This window comes from Triturus cristatus, chromosome 4_1, assembly GCF_964204655.1.
Source record: "Triturus cristatus chromosome 4_1, aTriCri1.1, whole genome shotgun sequence".
NCBI lineage: Eukaryota > Metazoa > Chordata > Amphibia > Caudata > Salamandridae > Triturus > Triturus cristatus.
The window spans coordinates 588,293,883-588,310,925 of record NC_140585.1 but is presented as its reverse complement, the minus strand read 5'-3'; the positions used below and the strand labels follow the sequence as shown (position 1 = coordinate 588,310,925).

The following is a 17,043-nucleotide window of genomic DNA, read 5'->3' as shown; positions in this document are numbered from 1 at the left end:
GAACTCAATAGAAGAATTCACTGCAGTATCTGGTTATAAGTTGAATAAGGACAAGACTGAAGTAAAACTCCTGAATAACCTTGGTGGTAAGGAAATAATCGGTAACTCTGGTCTTTTATGGCAACCTAATAGCTTCAAATAACTAGGTTTAGACTTCACGAGAGATCTGATTACCCTACAGACCAATGAAAATGATCTCATCAAGAAAATCTCTTCATTATTAGATGGTTGGTCCCCTAAATTTTTATCCTGGTGGGGAAGAGCTGAGACATTAAAAATGATGATTACTCCACTTGTTAACTATCTAGCCAGCATGCTACCAATGACGCTCTCAAATGACTTCCTGAACATGATCTACAAACTTTTTAATATGTTCCTCTGGAAAGGAAAGAGACCCAGAATATCCATAAAAAAGCTTCAATTAACCAAAGAACCAAAGAAAAAGGTGGTCTGGGCCTCCCGAACTTTAGGAACTATCAAACTGCGCATCTTTGTAAACAAGGATCCAACTGGCTACTTCCCCACGCCGACTATGTCCCGGTCTGGTTGGATATAGAAAGATCAATCATCAACGACATCCCTTTACCTGCTCTTCTCACTATGGATATATCTTCTATTCCCTACTCAAAATATATTATTCTAAACACTAAAAGAGCCCTGTTACGACTGGATCATATGTCTGCGGTAAAAATGAACGAATCCAACTTGACCTCTCTCTGGCGCAACCTGAGTCTGAAGACCAACGGAAGGACGCTCTTTTGGGAACAATGGTCAAAAAATGGCATAAATAGTCAAACACCTTTTTACAGGGAATCTCCCCTTGGCTTTCTCCGAGTTCCAGATCCGACACACACTAAACTCCATAGATTTTTATAAATTCCTAAAACTAAAATCACTCTTCATGCTACGCTCTATAAAACCTTCCGAGCCTTCAATCCTTTCAAGGATGCTTCAGATATTAAAGTCGGGACACACCGTTTCTAAGATATACAAACTCTGGGGGCGCTAGAGGGCGCATTGCGAAATGGCCGCTCTGTAGAGCTGCTCTGCCGGCCGAGCTCAACATCCGGCAATAATCCTCGAAATCCTGGCCCGTTATCTGCCTCAACCTGCTGTATCAGCCTCCTAGACAGCGGCGGATTATTGTGGCTGACTTTTGGGAGAGATTGCGGCGTCCTTGCAGACTTATCGGCGAGTGAGGCATCTACCTCCGCGCGGATAGCATGGCGGCTCCGGGCGCGCTCGGGCTGGGCGCTTAAGGTAGGTCGTGGCTGGCACTGGGGGGGGGGGCTGGGAGTGCCGGAGCTGTGCGCGGATTTCTGGCCTGGCTTGTGGTGTGCCGTGTGGCGACTCCGGAGGGGGCAGTGACACTCAGCTGCCTGCATCTTGTGTGCTGGTGAACTGTGCTGCCTTGGGGGCCTTGACTGCGCGGCCAGCTGGTGACAGGACTAGCGTTGATCTGTGCCGCGTCTCTGGACTTCGCAGCCCACCGGCATGGTGTCGGGGGCCTGCCGCGGGCAGCTCGGTGAGCCGGTTCGTGCCCCGGGCCACTTGAGTTTGGACTGCGCACGGCCCTATAGTCTGCTGGTGGGCCTCCTTGCTGCCATTGGCCCCCGAGCATTCTGCAACGGTGGAGGATATCATGCTGTCTTGAGCAGGCGGCCACACTGAGTCAGCTCCGGTCGCGGTGCGCCCCCTGAAGACCACCACCGAGCTACGTCATCCTGTGGTGCCTGCCTGCGGCTCAATACTTTGTGTCTGCCTCCTCGGCGCTGTCCGGACGGCGCGATATCGGCCTGTGTACATCCTTCCATGCCTGGGCCCGCCTCCCACCCCTGCACAACGGATAGAGGCGTCAGCTCAAGGATACAGACCGGCGCTGCTGTATTTTGCTGCCTGGTATTCTATCATTTCCTCAGGCATGGCACTGGCCTGAAGTGCTTACCGTTTGCTCCGATATTGCCATCATCATTGGTTCATGTCTTTCTCACCTGCACGCTGCTGCGGCATGGCTACTCTGCTGGCTGGGCACTTGGGGTTACTTGGGGACCACTGTGAATTAGACTGTTGAGGATAAGACGCTTCACTTACGCTGCTACATATACGACCTCCCTGGTTCCTTGCAATGCTTTGGTACTACGGTAGCTATAACACGAACGCTTACTGGGGCAACAGTACACTTTGGATACTGTGATGGCCTGGGCTGTCTAGCCACTCCAACCTGCGGGGTGCGCTACTCTGGGTGGGCACTATGGGGAAAAGCCAACCACCCCTCACATTCAAGCTCCGGAAGACCGGAAGAGCAGCTCAGCATGCGGCCTTGGAGGCAGACACACCCACCGATCATTTGACAAATATAGACAAGACACTCATTGCGGTACAGGCCAGCCTTCAATCTGTCGATGGCAAGATCGACCACCTTAACCTCCATATGGATCACATGTCATCCCTGCTGGACAAACATGCGCAACATCTGATGCAGATCTCAGATGCAGAAGATGGGCTGCAACAGGTTACTCAGAAGACGACTTCTACGGAGAAGGTCCTTGCCGTCATCCAGGCCCGTAATGAGGATTTGGAAGCTAGACCGTGCCGTAATAACGTACACATTACGGGCCTGCCAGAGTCCACAAACACGGGGTGCCTAGAGACCTACATGGAGAAGCTCATACATGGTATCTTTGGCCCGGAACAGTTATCGCAGGTCTTCATCGTCGAGCGTGCCCATCGCTCGTTGGCTGCAAAACCCCCACCAGGTGCCCCGCCTCGTCCCATAATTGCCCGCCTATTAAATTATAGAGATCGGGGTGTGATTCTTTGCCTTGCCAGGGAGAGGGGCACCATCATGCATGAAGGAAACACCCTTGCTTTCTATTCCGATTTTACAGTGGCGGTACAGGAGGCCCCTCGGGAGTACCAGCCTGCAAAGAAACTACTCCTGGCTGCGCATATCCCGTATGCTATGCTGTACCCTGCCAGGTTACGTGTGGAGGACAACGGTAAATACAAGATCTTCACCTGCCCGAAATCGGCCCTAGACTTTGCAAAGACTGTATCCCGTCGCAAGCGATCCCCCAGATCCACGGGAGGTGCAGACCCTGGGGATTCTGTTGATGCAGCTGCTGAACAAGGCGGACTCTGACACAACTGATCTGCAAGGGTGCATTGTTTCTGACCTCTCCTCTTTGTTGTTGCTTTATGTACGGATTGCTGGGACTTCTGGGGGGCGGTGGTGGCTCCGGAATTGGGGACAGCAAATCTTTTGATGGCTAGTGGCCTTTATGTTTATATTGTGTTGGGATGGCTATTCTACATGTTCTAGGTTGTTATGTAATTGCAGCACTTGAGACCGGTAGATCGCGATAGCTCGGCCACCTCCTACTCCTTACTCCTTACTCGGTATCTCGGCGAACGAGACGCCAAGATACCGAGCAAGAAATACTCTCCACTGCTCTGGACTGATGATTGTATGACCATCTGAACACCCTGGATGGAAGATTTTAGAATGTAAATGGTTACATATGAATTATTGTTTAACAGTACATACAACTGGAAACAAAGAGATATTTAGTAAGCCCTGATGAAGTCAGAGATGCGGACGCATCGCATCTGACGAAACACGTGTTGGCTATTGTTGCTACCTGGAGAAGATTGCAATTTATGGAAGTATAATGACCAGTTTGAGAAGTTTCCAAGAATAAAACTACGGAGATGAAAGAAAACTGATTGGACTTTAATTACATAGTACACTTCTTGTAGAGCTCAGGATTATTTGTAATTGCATTATTGGACCTGAGTTCTCTGGTTTTATATTTGGGGGTATGAGTGGCTACCCTCTTCCTTGGAGCACACGAGTAGATATTGATATTTTTGATTGGAGGGATTATTAGGAATTTTTGCGCACAGTGCCTTGCCACATCCAGCTTGTTTTTTTGTCGACTACTGGCTGGTAGGGGACAGGGTGGCAGTCTGGGTAATGGAGGTAGAAAATCTGCCGCGCATGCTTTCTGATCACTGACCTGTCCAACTCACTCTATGCATTCCTACGATAACCGCAAGGCCCTTCACTTGGTGCTTCCGCTCTGAGTCACTGTTAGATCCTCTCTATTTAGAAACCATCCGTGAAGCTATCACACACTACTTTGCTGAAAATGCGGGGAGATAGTGCCGGAGTATTATGGTAGGGTTTTAAGGCTACCATTCAGGGCACGTGCATCAGTACAACAGCTGGTATATTAAAAGATATTTGGGGTCAGATTGCCAAGGTAGAAGCTACGCTCACTCGACTTGAGCACGACTACGAATGTGCGCCTGCTGAATCGACTCTGGCGTCTCTTAAAGAAGCCATACACGAACATGCGAAATTGGCAGAAGAAGAAATGCGATATATATCCAAGCGCTATGTGGCTCGCTCTTATGGTGAGGGCAAATCCCTGGCCATCACCTAGCCCAAAAAATCAAACACCGCCTGAGCCACGACATCATTACTAAGATAACAGATGCATCGGGGCAGGATCACTATAGCATTCCTGACATTGTGGAGCAGTTTAGGTAGACCTATGAGACACTGTACACATCTCAGGGCGAGACTGACCGGGTGGAATTATATACATATTTGTCACAGGTGGCCATTGCCTGGCTGTCAGAAGGGGCAGAGGGATTATTTGGGTCTTCCTATCACAGTGGAGGATATCCGAACGGCCATTGTTTCTCTCCCTAACAAAATGGCCCGGGCCCGGACGGCTTCACCTCTGAATTCTACAAAGCTTACGAAGAAGAGCTCGCCCATTTTTGCTGGAGCTTTATGCGGAAGCCTATGATTCGGGTATCCTCCGTCCCTTCGCGAGGCCTTAATTATCACTCTATTAAAAAAAGACAAAACTCCTGAACACTGCGACTCTTATAGGCCGCTATCACTAATTAATACTGATGTAAAAATTATAGCAAAAATTGTGGCCACACACCTCCAACCGCTGATGCAGAATTTGGTCCTCCTAGACCAATCAGGTCCCACGCGTTCTACATCTTACAACCTCCGTACTTTATTTGCACACTCTATCCTGAATTGCCAGCTGTGGCTGTTATGCTGGACGCCGCCAAGGCATTTGATTCAATTGAATGGGGCTATTTATTCTTTATACTGCAACGAATGGGCTTCTCCCCCTTTTTTATCAATTGGGTTAAGCTACTGTATATGCGACCGACGGCACGGGTTTGGGTGGGGGGTCACACCTCGAGCCCAATTACCATCACTAGAGGCACTCGGCAAGAGTGCCCGCTCTCCCCACTGCTGTTTGCCCTGACACTAGAGCCTCTGGCCTGTCTTATTCGGCAATGTCAAAAACAAGCGACCATAAATCTGCATCATCAGCCCCTTATTTTGCTCTATGCAGACGACATGCTGCTTTTCATCCGTGAGCCACACATTCATCTAGCACCGGTACTGCACGAATATATCCGATTTGCGCGTTTCTCCGGGCTGTCTATAAACTGGGCCAAATCTGTGGTAATGCCTCTGACCATGTGCACAGAGCCGCATGAGTTGGACTTCCCCCTTGTATGGGCGTCGGAGTCGGTCAAGTATCTAGGAATTTGGGTGCACCGTGATCCTGATATAGTCTTTCGGGAAAATTATGGTCCGGCTATAACATGGCTGGAGTGCCAGATAAATAAATGGATTTGCCTTCCACTCTCTCTTGCACTTATAAAAATGGTGGTACCATCCAAATTCTTATATCTTTTTCAATAACTTGCCTAGTCCCCTCTCTCAACATTTTTTTTAAAACATAGCGGTTGCTGCTGCTTCGTTACTTCATTCCTCATGTGGCGGTGGAGCACTGGGATGCACATCCCATTCCTCTGAACTCTATCCTTATACATAGCCGCCGCCTCACCCCCGTGACGAATACATACTGTCAACTCGATGATTGCAGCGTAGCAGGCACTGAGCCCCCTAGCCGGGAAATTATCCTTATATTCACCACTGCTCCCCATAGCTTATCATGCAGACATCTCGGTGACGCATAAGGAGGGACCCAAGCGTGTTTTGGCTTGGGCGGGTATTGAAAAGATGCAGGATCTATATCCTAACGGCTCGTTTCTGACCTCTGCGGATATGGAATATATCCAACATAAACCCCTACTGTTTACTTTTTCTTTGCATAGATTGAGAGGGGCATCGCAGGTTCTCTTTCCTACATTTCCTGCAGAACCTCCATCGTCCTTGGCTTTACAGCCTTGCTAATTAGCCCCATTAGGCACAAGCTTGTCACTAAATTGTATCGGTCCGCCAGAGCGGATAGGACACTTCCTGAGGATAAGAGTCTGAATAAATGGAATGAGAACTTAGACCTGCCACTCTCTAACGAAGATTGGGAACATTGCTGTGCATTAACCGGGGCCCTCACATCTAATGGGAACCTCCGCATTATACATTTCAAGTTCCTCCACCATTTCTATCACACACCGCACCGGCTTTTTAGATATGGTCTCAGAGTCTGATAGGTGTACCCGATGCGGTACTTCTGGGGTGGATTTTTGGCACCTGGCCTGGTCCTGTAACAAGGTGAGGAAGTACTGGACCACAGTGACCACTACATTATCGAAAATCATTGTTGTTACTTTGTTTTGTTCACCCCAGGTGTGCTTATTGGGCCTGCTCCCCCTTTTGAAAGGTGCTATAGGCAAACTAGCATAGTGGCATTGCTAATTTCAAAAAGGCGAGTGGCAATGGTATGGGACAGTAAACAAAGCCCCACAGAGGCGCAATGGCTTAAGGACTTGGCATACTGTAGGGAGAATTTGGTATTATATGCAGAAGAGCTACCCATAGCCTCTCAGCTAAATGCTATTTGGGAACCCCTATTGATTTATTTACGTTCCATTGCTGCACACGATGCCTCTGATACGGAAACTGTATAACTACTGATGTTGTCAATGACTATGATGTACTATTATGGTAGCTATGCTGAAACAAGTGGAATCTACCCAGCTATGCATATTTAATACAGCCCTTTTTCTTCTTTTTGTTGTTATGTTTGATGGTATTATTCCTTTTATTAGTCTTTATTTGTCCACATTGTCCTTATATTGCATTATCGTCGGTATGTATTTTGTGATGCATTGTGAAAATCGTAAATAAAACTTTTAAAAAAAAATAAGATATACAAACTCTTATCCCCTAAGCCTCGCAAATGCCAAACGAAGTGTGAAGTAAAATGCTGATCCAACCTAACTCAAGTGAAATCCCTTTTAACTGGGACAAGATACATGTAACTCCCTTCTCTAACAAAATGTCACCAATAATATCCCAAACAAAACTTATGCTAATGAACAGGACATACTGGACCCCCGAGAGGATCTTTAAACTTAACCTCAGCCAGAGCCCTACATGCTGGAATTGTAATACTCATGTTGGCAACCTTGCCCACATGCTCTTCCACTGCCCTATCCTTCAAACATACTAGGATAAAATTTACGATTGTATAAGCACCACATTCAATATAGACCCCCAAGTGAATTTTCCTATATCTTGTTAGGTTTTCTTGACCCAAAGATCACAGATTAGCATGATCGTTTTTTGTTAGATCTTATGCTCACTTTGGCCTGCAAAATTGTACTCACTAAGTGGAAAAAATCCAAAGAAGTCTCCTTTAGGATGTGGCAAGAATGGTTGTCCTTCCTCAGAGGGGCTGACAACATCTCACTCCACGCCTCTCCCTGGCGTAAAACAAACAGGAAATTATGGAGATCCCTTGATGCCTTTTCTTTCACATACGACTCACTGTGAAAATACCTCAACCTCCTATATTGTATTACTTATAGAGTGCTATGTCCTCTTGGTACACCTGTATTGTCTTGTATCTTTATTATGACACATGCGAAAACTGTGTTCAATAGACCACATGTATCTCTCCGAGCTTCACTGTGACCTCCACGGTAATGCACTTGAGTAACTTACTGCTTTCTACTTCTTTTATATTTCTTGTGGCTTATTTTTGCTCATTATTATTTGTCAGCATTCTTGTGCCCATTATCATCATTTTAACTTCGTGTTTATCTTCATTTGTTCATTTCTTGAAAATTCAATAAACACGATTTGAAATTAAAAATAAATAAGAAACAAACACACAAAATGAATGCAGTATATGTCATCAAGGATATGGCCTATAAAAACATTGGTCACAGGTTGTCTTAAGATACCTACACACGCAAAAGCAATTACCAGTATTCCACATACTGTAAATAAAACTGTGGGGCATTGCTCAACTAAACTAAATAAAACCCCATTTTGGGTGCCCATGAAACCCTACCAACTGGAATCAGTGTTCCTTTTAGGGAAGGAAGTTAGTAATGGAAGCTTTTATTCTTTAGTGCCCCATTTAGTTAAGGACCAACATGCTACTGTCATGTAGCTCCAATAAATCTAAATAGGATCTGCGCATTTAGACAACATAAACTAAAGGACTGGTGTCCAGACTGATTCCAGACACCCCCACCAGATATGTTAGTCTGTAGACCAGGTAGCTCACAGTGCCACTTTAAGCCCCACAACCTTACCAAGAAGCAAATAGTTTTTAGCAATCTTCGAACACGACAACCTTGACCCCTCCGGGATCATGGAAATAGTATAGTACTTTTCGCTTAGTCAGTCATGCTCACTTTATCTCAGAGAGATACACAGAATAAATGGTGGGAACATTTTCAATACATAATTATTGAACCAGAATCATCATAGTATCAAATATGTGTGCAGCAACAACCATTAGACAGAAACAGATATATACTATTACGAGCACCAACAGAGTAAATGAAAGGTAGAATTCTTCCATGGTACTAAAACAGTGAATATATGGAGGTATATAGATATATGGCAGTTATCATGCCTATTCCTAAGATGCTAACACTAGCTAAGTGTACCTAGCATGTATGTAGGCTAAGAATCCCCCTAGGAAAGAGCCAACCCCAGTACTTGATGGGAGAGAATGAAGGACCCTGTTTTGATCTCTAGTCGGACACCCTAGGAGGGATGTCGAATCACTGCGTGCTGGAGTGTCTGCGTGCAGGGACTTCAACGTCTCATGTCAGCATGGAAGTTTCTCCTCTGGTGTGCCCAGCGAAGATGTGGTACTTATATACCTGAAAGGTACCCTCAGGGGTTCTACCTAGATTTGCCATGGTACTGTGGCATGTTGGCCAAGGATGATGATAACGGGGATTTTTGAACAGAGTTATCATGCAGAAGATGGTAATCCTGCTGTTATACTAAGAATCCTCATGCATAATAAATTAGGCTAGTTTTTGGAGAAAACCCACACAACATTTATTCGGCACCTAACTAGGTAAAAGGTCAGTGCCAAAACCGTTATGTAGAGCAAGGTAGGACAAATGTAGGTAAAAGGTCGTGGAACTGCTTAGGCCTATACTGGGGCACATTGGGGTTCATAACACTACAAAACAGGCATTACAAATGGCTCCAGCGCTATACAAAAGTAAAGCTGGCTTGAACAGAAATGCAGTTGTGTGTACCCCCATTGCGAGATGAGCTGCAAATCCAAAACCACTATCTAACGAAACCAAAGGCCAAATGGGACCACACACTAATTTTGGATGTGTTGCAATATCCGCGAATCCTCATCCCCTTCTCATAACATATGTATACCCTGATTTTCCTGTTATTGAAGCCAAATAAATCTTAGAGATGAGTATTGGTCTATAACAGTTTGAACCAACATTGTAAAACTATGCTATTCAAATGCACATAGTTCTGAATAAATTAAGCATTTCACACACAAAAAATAGAAACCACAATAGATATAGAGAATCAATTTTTGAGAGTCCAGGCCCTGAAGCATTTTATTTAATCTAATTCTCATTTGGAAGAACTCAGTACTACTTTATGAAATTGCCTCAAGGGCAAATAGGCGAGGGGTTTTTCGGTCAGAAAGAATGTGATCTCTTATGCCAATAATATATACATCACAGAGGATGAACTAGGCAAATGCCTTCAACATGTAGACAAGATAGTTATAACACTTGCCGAGGCAGACTATAAACGGAATTTCAGTAAATCCAAACTATGCTTTTTAATGTAATATTTTTGGGATCAGAGTTATTTGTTCAGGAAAGAGCCTCCCACCCGGGTTCCTACAGAAATATGGGACATTGAAGCCCCTAAACTCTTTAATTTAAAAAAACGACATGCATTAATGACATTTCTTCGTTTTGCCGAAACATAAGTGCCACATTCTCCAGACAGAGTAAAATCTGTGTTCGAGTTGATTATCTCTACATTTACAGGGAAGGTCTAGAAAGAAGAATGTGCTTAAATCCCTAGGTATTAACGAAAGCATATGTTTGCAAGAGCACCTTTACAAACACAATCTTGTGTTACAAACGGTTCCAAGTCATTCATAATGTACGTCACCAGTTACATACAAATCACATTTATATTCTACAGCAGACTAACACATTGCTCCAATCGAAATAGAAAAAGTTGATAGAGCTATCATTAAACGTGGCCCACTGCTTAAGGTAAGAAAATAATTCTGGTGACGCCTGTATGAAGTGACAACATTACTACAGCCTCAAGAGTCTAATCTTTTTCAGGCAATCTGCACCTTGTGATAAAGTAAACTGGGATCTCCCTCTACTTATCAGTAGACCCAGGACATACCACAGAGAAAGGGCGATTGATTCCCTGTCCACTGTCACTGAAGAAATTACTTGTTTTTTGAAGTCCAGAAAGCATTATTCGGCTCCTGTGTCTAACCCCAGCACACATTAAGGATTAGGATGTGTGGCTTTCTTCTTTATTTGCACAAGATATCATATAATTAAGAAATAACTTGGTTTTTGACGTTCAGGAAGCGTTATACGGTTCCTATGTTTAACTTCAGCACGCACAAAGGATTTAGATGCGTGGCTTTCTCCACGATGCGCACAAGATAACAGATTATTAAGGCCCACAGTTAAGACTTCTGAGATTTTGTGATCACTACTTTTCTGTAGCAAATGAGAGCCTTTAAAGAAGGATGTTCTTGAAATAAATTCTTAGTCCTGAAGAAGACCCAATGTGAAGTCTTGTAGATACACACTTTTCATTGAGGGTTGAAACATCAACATAAAGAATAGGTGTTCCGTTCCAGTATCTGACATATATACGTCCAAAGAATAAGGACATATGTTTCAATATATAAACTAAGGACATACAGATGCCCAATGAAGTCATTTTTTCTATGTTTGTTGATAATGTTGAGTGTTTTATCATTTGAATTGTGTTTTTTGTAATGTACCTTGTATATGGCACTTATGTATGTAATCTTATATGTTGTGGAACAGTCCTGTGACTTTAAGATATTAGTAGAAATATTGTTTTACACTACATATGAATTCTAATATATCATTCACAGTTTGAGCTCTCAGTGTCAGTCTAATTCCTAATTGTCTTTGTGGGAATCAATGTTGATTTTGTACCATTGATTGGTTCTCCTAGGTGAGCAGGATGAATGTAAACTCTTTGAAGCAATTGTACATTCCTCAACAGAACCCACTGTTAGAATATATTGTCTACTTATCAGCTAGCTGATACCAAGCAACAATCTTGCCGCAGTTTAATAAATGGGATGGTATTCACTGTGCTCGCCACCTACTTGGGAACATTTTGTGTTCTCCTCCAGTCTAGAACATCATTGCACATGTTCAGCTAGAAAAAGTTACGAAATCTCATTAGCATTGGTGGTAAAGACTGTATGAAAAAAATGATCAGATTTGCAGAACAACTGATAATTCTTTGTTTTTGTTTTGTTTTTATAGGAAAAAGGGAACAATTTTGAGTCTGTTCAACTGAAATCTTCCAGATCCCACAATATATGATGATTTGATACGGTTTTCAAAGAATAGAAACACATTGTCTATTTTTTCAGGAACATATTTTAAAACATATCCTGGCACACACCATCTTACAATAACATGGCAGGACAAATGATGGAGAACAAGGATCACCTTCAAAATGAAGCAAAATTTAAGTTGCCTTATTTGAATGGAGTCTTTTGCCAAAAAGTACTGGATTTGCAGCTGGTGATGGTGTTTAACTCAGGAAGAGATGTACAATTACAATCAAATGTTTTGTTCAACTGTGCAATGCTAATGCATGTTATAATATCTATTGTACTCTTAAAGTTTTCATCACATCTTCCACATGAGCAAACCTGATGTTTTATAAGAAAATGTAGTTTCTGCAAGGAACTCAACTCTTTGTATAACATTCTCTTCCAAAGACAACCTGTTCAAACTACTTGAAGTACAGCAAAATACATTTTGAGTTCACAATCAAATCAAGTAAAATTATATTTTGTATTTTGAAAAACTGATTTTTTGAACCTTTGCTTATGAAGGGACTGAATTTTAGCTTAAAATAAATGTAGCGTATTTCAGAGCTTTGAACTTTCAACGTCTATTAAAATTATGTTGTACTGAAATGGAGTTATCATTGAGAGTAATTTAACTGTGAACATGCATGAAATAAAATGATCACCCTTGTTTGATGGAAATGGCAGAAAGAGGGTTATTTTTCTCCTAGTAAAGGTTCTACTACATCACAATTCTGTGTGAAATTCTTGAAAATTAAGTTGAGATTTCATTCTAAAGATAAACTTTGCATTATTCACTAAAGTCTCATTTTTCTATTCATGGTTTTTTCTTTTCTTATCTGATTTTATCTGTTTGGTAGTGTTTTATTTTGTTTTCCTTTCACACTTATTACTCTTTTGCTTTTTACTATAATTTGCTCCATTTTTGCAGATACAGGGTTTCACTGTTTATGCCATGTGTTTCTTGTACCATTGTTTGTTCAACTTTCATAAATTTCTCAGTCATCTGTTAAATTTAGAATTGCCATCTTGTTTATTAAACATTTTCCAAATGTGTGGATGTGCCCTTCAAGTGGGTTTTGATGGGACCACATTTCTTAAATAATTTTTCTATAATTCCTTCCCATCTAATGACTATTTTATTACTTTTCATACTCAGCACATTAATCTTCAGAGACATGGTTTTGTGGATTCATAGATCACTCTTGGTGTATAATTTGTATTTCTATATTCCACTGATATACTCCATATGTTTGCTTACAAGTGCCTGGAAACTATAGTTGGGCTATATATGGTGAACAAAACCACTACTTAGTTTTTGGAATTCTGAAGAGATGGCTCAGTATATTGAGTCATGGTAAGATAATTTTTGTTTTAGGACTCAAGTAAAATGAATTGGCAAGTCAGGCCAATTATTGATTGGCTCATGCAACACACATAAGCACCATCACTATAGTTCTTCATTGATATGATGGTTGGTAAACTTTGTAACGATGCCTAAGCTTAATTGAGCAGCAAGACTGAATAGCTCTTTAGAATATGTAATTCAGAAAATCAGTTTCCATGTCTCTCTATTTAATTTATGCAATGGACATTTGAGTTAAACCTCTTTGTTCATGGTTTGCCATGTTCACAGTATAAAAAAGTCATTATTTTAATTTTAATTTGTATTTAACCCGATTGGTTTTTGAATTGATATGCTGTTGGTTTACTTTCAAAGTTGTGTCTTCTTTAAGCAAGAGTTGCCATTTTCCTATTACTATTCTTGCTATTCCTTTAATGTATGTGAACATTGTGACCTTTTGCTGTTATATTTTCCTGCATTTGAATAGCCTTTGGCTGCTTAATGAAAAGATTAATATAATACAGTTTGATTTCCTGGTTTTAAACTGAAAAAAAACTGTCATTCGTACTTATCAAGACACGTTTTTATTCCTGGCGAAATGTTATTTTTATAAAACTGGAATCAATTAACCCACAAGTCCCTGTTTTCTGTCATTTAATTTGTTTCATTACAAATGCTTTCTTTTCTTCAGATTTCATTCAATTTCAACAAGGCTAAAACATATTTCCTTGTTTTATGTTGTATTCTTTGTTTTTCACTTTAAAGCTCAGAATGTAATTTGTGTTGGAAGTTATTTATAGCTAAGTACAAAAATATGACTTCTCATGTTGTTAAAATATTATTGATGTTGACTGGGTCTTTTGGTATTACCGAATGTGTTCTTAAACCATTAGTTGTGTTTCAATTTTATATACTGCGTTACACATTTGTTTTTGCACTTTATTGACTTTTTCATAGTCTTATCCTTGGTACAGGGTCTTCTTTTTGGTGATATTTAGTACGTTAAAAAGTTTTGAAAAATTGATGTTATTTTATGAAGTGGTTTTAAATAAATCCAACATCCTAAAGCTCTGGGCTTATTTACTTATTAAAACATTTAGTATATTTGGAATGTACCTTGATCAGAGTAGACAAATAATAGTGTAATAGCTTTATATTTGAGGCTCTTGGAGAGAAAGCCTGGCCCACTATAAAAGAATGTGCACACAGTACTAGTTTTTAGTTTCTAGTATTAAACATTTAGTACATATTCTTACAGCAGGAGGCACTCCTAAAAGGAATTTCCAAACCAAAACCATGTTATGTAACACTCCCGAGACACATGGTCTTCCAACACTTCCCCTTTATTAACCCTTCTGTTTATGGTCAGTAAAGTGTGTTTGCCTTTCTTTCAACAGTTCATTGTAAAACAATCTCCTTTTTGGTTCCAACACAAAACTGTCAGTATTGTTCCAAATTCATCTTTCTTCAGTCAGAAAACATCTCTTTGGATGTTGCCCTTAAAGACCAATAGCCTTCTTTATGATTTCATTCAGCCACCCAAACTGCTTCAACCCTGTGAACACCTGTTTCATGGTATGCCTATTTATCAAGGCTGTTCATTAAGAATTGCATGAGTTACTATCAGTACCATGATACTGTTTCTCTGGTTATTATCTTTTCAAAGGCTCATGTCATATCTGTAAATTGACACATGACCCACAATTTAGTTGCAGGTTTGGAAACCATATTTTACTTTGTTTGAATTTACAGGTTTTGCTATGCATGAATTTGGCATCAAAGGTATCCAGAAGGTAGGGTGGGCGTTTGCACAAAAATTCCGTGAATTCCGCAACTGCGCTCCATCTGACTCCCAATTAATAAAACAGAGACCTCATATAATTTTGGTAAAATAACAAGTATCTCTGTCTTTACATGCTAAAATGCATATAGTCATTTCACAAAGGTGAAAATGAAAATTTAGCAAGCAGTGAGACAGGTGATAATTTTGGGATCCTCCCTAACCTAGGGAGAGAACCAAGCAGATGCTATGAAAACAAAGAGCACATCTTGTGGAAAGATTCATTGGTGGTCCCATCCTCTTAGGACCACCACAAGCACATTTATGGGCAAAAATACAATCCCAACCAAAGGCCCTGCAAAGCATTATGGGATGAGATTAGCAGTGGGCAGTGAATATTCTAGTATCCAATATCAAAATAATTCTACAAAGAGCTGCAGTTCAACTAGTTGTTACTAGGTGTCCCTCACGAGTCAAATGCAAAAGCATTGAAACCCTTTCATGAAGCTTCAGTTCCACTAGTCGTTGCTAGGTGTCCCTCATGAGTCAAATGCAGCATTTGACTTGAGGGACACCTAGCAACGACTAGTTGAATTTCAGATCTTTATAGCATTTATAGTATTATTAGCTCTCAGCTCGGCCAGAGAGCTGCTGCCCCTTGAGGAATGTTTTGATATTGCATACTAAAATATTTACTGCCCACTGCTAATCTCGTCCCATAATGCTTTGTAGGGCCTTTGGTTGGGATTGTATTTTTGCCCATAACTGTGCTTGGGGTGGTCCCAAGAGGATGGGACCACCACTGAATTGTTCATCATGATATGCTTTTTGTGTTAAAGGCATATGCTTGGTACTCCCCCTAGGTTAGGGGGGACCCCAAAATCATCACCTCTCTTATTGCCTGATATTTTTCATTTTCAAAGTTCACTTTTGTGAATTGGTTATATGCTTTTTAGCATGTAAAGTTGCCTTATCAAAGCATTTGTGGGTGCAGTTTAGTAGCTGACACCCCTACATGGAGGAACAGAGTGTTTGCCTGATTTCCATGGAATGTGTAGTTAACAAATCTCCACAAACTCCTGTAGCTTCATTGCCCAGGGTTATCCAGAAGTGAACGGAGAAAAAACAATTTCTAAAATATTTGTGCAATGCTTCAGTTATTTGGAGAATTTGTTAGAATGTTTGAGAGAGAGAGCTATCTGTGTCAACAGAGAATCTTTATTCTGACAGCTCAGTTAGGGCTCAACAGTGGTGAATAGGAAGTAGCAGAAGAAACAGATTTATACACTTCTGATTACAGAAAGTTTACCGAACTAAATTAGCAAACTAAATCTACTGTCACGGTCATTGTTATTTCCAGACGTTGCTAGTCAAGGTTAGCAAGAGTTATAGTCTGGGACACTGAATGTATGCGGCAGTAGAGGACCATATAATGAAAGAGAAAATTGTGCAGTGTAATGAGCATCATTTTTTGGCAGTATTACTCAATTGTTGGTCATTTTTACACATGTGAACAGTGTCTAGGCAAGTGCTTCACTTTGCTATTATTGGTTTACTATCGAACTGCAGCAATCAGTGATCGAAAGGCAACCAGTTAACTTGTTACAGTATAGTGAAACATACATGGTGGCATTTTTAGTAACTTTTTATTATAATTTGGAAATTATGAGGTGGGTAATCCATTACATGGCAAGTGCAGCAAATTATGTGGAAAATGCAGCCATCACAAAATACCAGTGGCTCTGGCTGTAGTAAACCTGTGCTATGGGGCTATAGAGGAAATCAAGCAAGACTTGCCATTGCTTTTATTGTGCAGATGCCTTCTAACAGCAGTCAGAGAAGTGTAAGTTACATTGTAGGGGCAGAGGATGAGAGTTCTATGGGATACAGTATTGAATACAAATGACCACGTTTGATAGTCCTAAAAACAGTCCAGGGATGTTTGAAAGAATGCAAGGTGCAGCAGTAAGGTTTATTTTTCTATTTATTGAAAAAGAAGAATACATTAAAGTCTCCATAGAGAAGCATCACAATTAAATTACATAACC

General features: G+C 41.4%; 1 protein-coding gene across 1 annotated transcript in view; it reads left to right on the top strand.

Moving 5' to 3' along the window:
* ELAPOR2 (endosome-lysosome associated apoptosis and autophagy regulator family member 2) overlaps positions 1 to 14,282 on the top strand; it is a 449,018-nt gene extending 434,736 nt beyond the window's left edge. The window contains exon 22 of the mRNA XM_085652909.1: positions 11,815 to 14,282. Within this exon, the coding sequence (XP_085509035.1) occupies positions 11,815 to 11,874 (60 nt within the window). The 3' untranslated portion in view covers positions 11,875 to 14,282. The remainder of the gene's footprint in view (positions 1 to 11,814) is intronic.
* Positions 14,283 to 17,043: the final 2,761 nt, after the last annotated feature.